At 44.3% G+C, this 5,775-nt stretch overlaps 1 protein-coding gene across 1 annotated transcript; it reads left to right on the top strand.

The window, feature by feature from the left end:
* Positions 1–824: 824 nt before the first annotated feature.
* Positions 825–3,171, top strand: LOC121023058 (centromere protein V-like protein 1). The gene has a single exon (XM_040464702.1). It carries the CDS (start codon positions 1,091–1,093, stop codon positions 2,081–2,083), a length of 993 nt encoding a protein of 330 aa, XP_040320636.1. The 5' UTR covers positions 825–1,090; the 3' UTR covers positions 2,084–3,171.
* The last annotated feature ends 2,604 nt before the right edge of the window (positions 3,172–5,775 follow it).

The following is a 5,775-nucleotide window of genomic DNA, read 5'->3' as shown; positions in this document are numbered from 1 at the left end:
AAAAGAAAGAACATACATATGCGACATATAATAGGCTCATGAGTTGGAGAAATCACATCACATGATTAAAACAAAAAATCATAAAAGCATCTGATAATCTAGGCAATTTTGTTTAACAGTAGGAAAAGTAAAGGGACCTAAATTGGAGTGAGGTTTCCACATTTCAGTGGAAATGATGAAGCTTCTATCAGTAGACTGTGGTAAGTCACATATGTATATTGTAAATCCCAGATCAACCAATGAGAAAACTTTACAAAGCAAAACACTCAAAAATACTATAAAAAAATCAAGATGTAATCCTGTAGTGTTTAAAGTAAGGCATAGAAAGGTAAGAAAGGAGGAACAGTTGAATGAGATACACAGAAAACAAAAGAAAAATAATAAATTGGTAGACATAAACACTAGCATATCAATACTCACCAAAATTTAAATTGACTATGTTAATTAAAATAGATTAGCAGTATCTGGAAGACACACAACTAAGCATACAACGTTTATATGAAAATCACTTCAATTTCGATAATATAGGTAAATTAAATGTAAAAAGAATGGAAAATGTCATATCATGCAAACATTAATTAAAAACCAGTTGTAGCTGTTTTAATTACATAAAGTAGACTTCATCACAGAGAAAGTTAGCAGAGATCAAAATAAAGCATACATAACAATAAAAGAATCAATCCTCCAGAAGGAGTCTTTTTTGATCCCTCCAATCCACCCCTCCTGTAAGTATGGATCTTTCTCTGCCTTCCAGAGACCTCTGTTCCTACCTCTGCCAGAGCAAGCACCACACTATTTTGGTTTTTATATTTTTGTATAACTGACCCTAAAAGATTGTAGGTGCTTTAGAGAGCCTAATGCATCTCTATATCCTCAGAGTCCAGTACAGTACCTGGCGCCCAGCAGGTGCTCAGTCAATAATTGCCTTTGACTGAATTTCAGGCCAGTAAAGGCTGTTTTGATAGGGTCAAAGGAAGGGTCTCTACATCATATTCAACAAGTGGCCAATCAGGCTGATGCAATGAGGCTGCTCGGTAACTTACTAGGAAACGAGGGGCAGTGGGCACGCACGTGAAAGGCTGCAGGCGCCATGGGCAGAGTGAGAAACGGCGCAAACACCCAGCAGCTGCAGGGGCAAAAACGGCCCGGGGATCCCTCCGCAGCCTGCGCAGCCATCGCGGTCATGGGCGCGCAGCGCCCCCCTTTCCAAGTCCGCGTGGGGAGCCACGCGGCGGGGAGGAAGCCGGCGGCCGCCCGGCGGGATTCCGCAAGGTTGCGGCGGAAGCGCTGGTGGCGGCGAGCCCGGGAGGCAGCCTCCAGAGGCCCGCTACCAGCCCCGAAGCCGCCGGCGCCCGCCGCGTCCCCGGGCGAGATGGACCTGGGCGCTCAGCGGGAGCGCTGGGAGACGTTCAGGAAGCGGCGGGGCCTCAGCTGCGAGGGCGCCGCCAAGTTCCTGCTGGACACCTTCGAGTACCCGGGCCTGGTGTACCACACCGGCGGCTGCCACTGCGGCGCGGTCCGCTTCGCCGTCTGGGCCCCCGCAGACCTGCGCGTGGTGGATTGCAGCTGCAGGCTGTGCAGGAAGAAGCAGCACCGGCACTTCCTCGTCCCGGCCTCGCGCTTCACTCTCCTGCTGGGCGCCAAGAGCATCGTCACGTACCGATCCCACACGCACCCGGCGCTGCACAGCTTCTGCAGCAGGTGCGGAGTGCAGAGTTTCCACGCGTCTGTCTCTGACCCCGGGGTTTACGGCGTCGCCCCGCACTGCCTGGACGCGGGCACCGTGCGCAGTGTGGTCATCGAGGAGGTCGACGGTGGCAACTGGGGGGAGGAGGCCACGAAGGAGCTCAAGGCCATCCAGAACGCGTCTCCCCCGAGTGAGCCCCTGCCTCTCCTGAAGAGGAGCAGTGACTGGGGCCGCCACCCGCCTGAAACGTGCCCGGTGTCCTTCGAGGGGGCCACCTCAGTGCTTGTGAAGGAATTACTGTATGAAAGAGGTCGGTTTCTGGACTGGGGAACCCGTGATGTCGCGCCAAGCTTCCACCCCTTCCCTCTCAGTGTGTTTCAACGGACTTCCTTATAATAAAAAAACTGAGCACACATGTGTCTGTGAACAGCCCTAGTCTTCCAATCCCGTCAGCAAGCAGTGTCTCTACCTTTGCAGGTCGCCTTGCATAACACTCAGTTGTATTATTCTTCCTACAGTTTTCACAGATCATTTTCAGATTATTCATATGTACTGTACCGTTATGGTGCTATTGTGAGCAAGATTGTTTTTAATGGTCGCATCTGGCATGTAAGACCACTCACTATATCTAAACACTTTTGTAGACCTTTACGAGGACGTTTTCTGTTGATTATCTGTGTGCGTGTGTGTGTTAGGTACGCACTCACGTTTTCGCTACTTAGAGATGTGCGTTATTTTCGGTCACAGTGTTTATTTAATGTATTTGTATACAGTAGGTTTAAGGTTCATTAGTGTTACATACCTCATTGCACCTATGTTTTCAAATGATGTTGCCATTTGCTTGGTTTTGTTTTAGAAACTGCCTCTGGGAAGGGGAATGGGGAGACAAGAATGAGAAAATGTATCTGTGGACTGTATGTACACCCTCTTTGATGTTTTGAAATTCCTATCTTGATTATGTGTTAAGTATTCAGATAAAGTGTTCAGAAATGAGTACCTAATAACTGAAAAGTATCTATTTCTATGTTGTACATTACAATCAGCATTAATTTATATGTAATTTCTTTATACCTGAGATTTTTATCAGACAATAGGTGGTGAGTGTCTTTTCCTGTTAAATGATATGTACAAAAACCATCATTTAATAGCTTCATAGAATTAAAAAATGTAGATCTTACATAACTCATTTAACCAACCTGATGGATGGATTGATTACCTGTTTTCTGATGGATGGATGGATGGATGGATGGATGGTTGGTTCTGGTGGAAGGTTACCTTTTTTCCCAACTTTTCACTATAATAACAATATTTTGAAGGAGTAAAGTACAAATAAATATTCTCAGTGTTCTCTGACTTGGATAAAAGGCCTGGAGCTCTTTCCATCTCTCTTGCTGTCTGTCTCTTCTGTACAAGTGCATACAATATGCATTGAATTGTTTAACTTGACATATCTATCAACAAATTAAAAATGAACTAAGTAGGTATTTGTTTCCATGTATTTTTCAAATAACGTGACAGCCATCACACAGAGAAGCTATCATCCTTCAATCCTTACCTCCCATTTACTATCATTCCCCCACCCCAGACTGGCGGAAGAGAATTTATGACCTGGTTTTCCTAACATGTACCTCTATTCCTGAAGCTCCTCCTTTGTTATTTGGAATAGCTTGGTCCAGCCCTTTACCATCTAGAGGTTGGGTTGAGGTAGAAAAAGAATAGAGGGAGAGAGACGATGAACATACATATATGCCCCCCAGGAGATTCGGTCATCTTGGTGGTCAGAAAATAATTGCACCTAGAGTTACACCTATATGATATTCCATTGCATGGATGAGATCCAGAGAGGAAAAAATGACTCAAGACTTCATGCTTCTACCACGTCAGTGTTTCTGTACAAATGAACTCATGTATGTATAGCTTTCTTTCTAAGAGTGACTTCTCTTTCAAAGTGAATATTGACTTTTCTGCTTCTCTATGCTATGTACAAATCATGAGTTTGATCTGTTAAAAACTCATGTTCAAGAGTTTCAGAGAGCATTATTAACCTGCATACCATTTATGGATCCTAGGCTGCCTTCAGTGTTTGAGAATGCAGGTAGGGGACAGTTGTGTGGTGAAAAGGGATGGGAGACAGTGCTAGAACTTGAGGATGGACAAGCTGTTGGGGGAAAGTATATCTCCCAGATATCTGAGGATGGAGATTTGGAGAGGAAGAGAATCAATTGGCAGCTTAGAACCAATGAGGAATGCTGGGGAAAGGAGAGAGGTGTTTAAGGGAATCTTTAGGGGTTTTTGGCACAGGTTGTGTGATGTCAGTGTCTTTTTCCCCTACTTCCAAAGAAGGCTTTAATGTTGCTTTATGTATTAGATTTTTCCCCCGTTGCACAAAAAATATAATACACTTTCAAGCTGTATATTAAATGTTTGTCTATGCATCATGAAAGTTATCGTGGACACTGACCATGGTCCGTGTGCCATGCTTTAGGCATCTCTTACTTCAAGGAAAGTGCGAGGACTGGGCATTAGGGCCTGGGCTGAAATGCCAACTCTTCTACTTACTGCTGTCTGGCTTTGTAAAATCTGTAAAAATCCACAGTCTCCTTCACTGTGAAGACTGAATGAAGTAATAAATATAATCTGGCACAGTGACTGACACGTAGCAAGCACACAACAAGAACTTGCTGTGGTTATTGCCCTTATCAGATCAGGACAGTGATAAACAGAATCAATGGTCATAATTGTATCCAGCTCTAGGATTAAGACACTTCCATGTGCACTCTCTCAGGTGCCATTTTTTGGCTGCTTAAAGTGAGAGTCAGAAGATTCCAGTAATGGGGTAAAAGGATTAGTAAGCCACAAGTCTACAGGATGTTCTATTCCCTTTTAATGGATCCATCAGACAATATCCACTTCTCGGTCCTCATAAACATGTTCCTGTCTTCATCCATATATGCTGTTAACAGGGGAATCACCCTAGATGGAACCTCATCCTACCCCACCTCAGACCCAATTTTCTCTCCAGCTTTACCCCATTTTATGCCTACTGGGTGCCCAGCACTGCTCTCCATGCTAGAATAGAGCAGTGAACAAAATTCAGTGCCTAGGCCCCTATCATTTCTGTCTGGTGGATGAGAGAGACAAATAACCATAAGCTTAAAACAGAGTGTAGCTAGAACAAGAACAAGGTGCTGAGGGAGCACAGAAAAAAGGCCACTACTCTTGGACCAGTTAATGATTTTCTCTGGGCTTTAGTTTCAGGGTCCTTATCTCTAAAATTTCCATGTTAATAATTCTCCTTCCTAATCTTGTCTTATTTCTAGGATGAGATATAAAGGAACATAAAGAGACCAGGTAGGGGCGCCTGGGTGGCCCGGTTGGTTAAGTGTCCAACTTCCATTCAGGCCATTATCTCGCGGTTCCTGAGTTCAAGCCCTTCGTGGGGCTCTGTGCTGACATCTAAGAGCCTGGAGCCTGCTTCAGATTCTATGTCTCCCTCTCTCTCTCTGCCCCTCCCCCCCCTCTCAAAATAATAAACATTAAAAAAATTTTTTTTTAAAGAGAAAGAGACCAGCTACATTTCAGGAGAAACCATGAACTCTGTGCCATGTTAGTCACACATCAGGTGGTAGGGAAAGCATTCCAAGACCCCAGGGAATCTAGTCCATTCTAGGGAATGGGGGCAGGATGGGTGCCATTTCCATCTTTTCCTCTATGTCTTCACATCTACAGAAAGGGCTTCTTTTATTTATATGGTATTCTTAAAATGATAGATTATAAGTAAAGTTAGTCCTCACAGGCCATGCTATAAAAGGTGGTACCAGCAGTAGCACATCACCCTCCGGTGGACATTGTAAGTAACATCACATTATTGGATAATTTTATTTTATTTTATTTTATTTTTTTATATATGAAATTTATTGTCAAATTGGTTTCCATACAACACCCAGTGCTCATCCCAAAAGGTGCCCTCCTCAATACCCATCACCCACCCTCTCCTCCCTCCCACCCCCCATCAACCCTCAGTTTGCTCTCAGTTCTCAACAGTCTCTTATGCTTTGGCTCTCTCCCACTCTAACCTCTTTTTTTTT

The sequence above is a fragment of the Herpailurus yagouaroundi genome, unplaced genomic scaffold, assembly GCF_014898765.1.
Source record: "Herpailurus yagouaroundi ecotype Mexico unplaced genomic scaffold, PumYag 494, whole genome shotgun sequence".
Classification (NCBI taxonomy): Eukaryota; Metazoa; Chordata; class Mammalia; order Carnivora; family Felidae; genus Herpailurus; species Herpailurus yagouaroundi.
The sequence above is the reverse complement of the archived record's forward strand: the minus strand, read 5'-3'. Positions and strand labels throughout refer to the sequence as shown.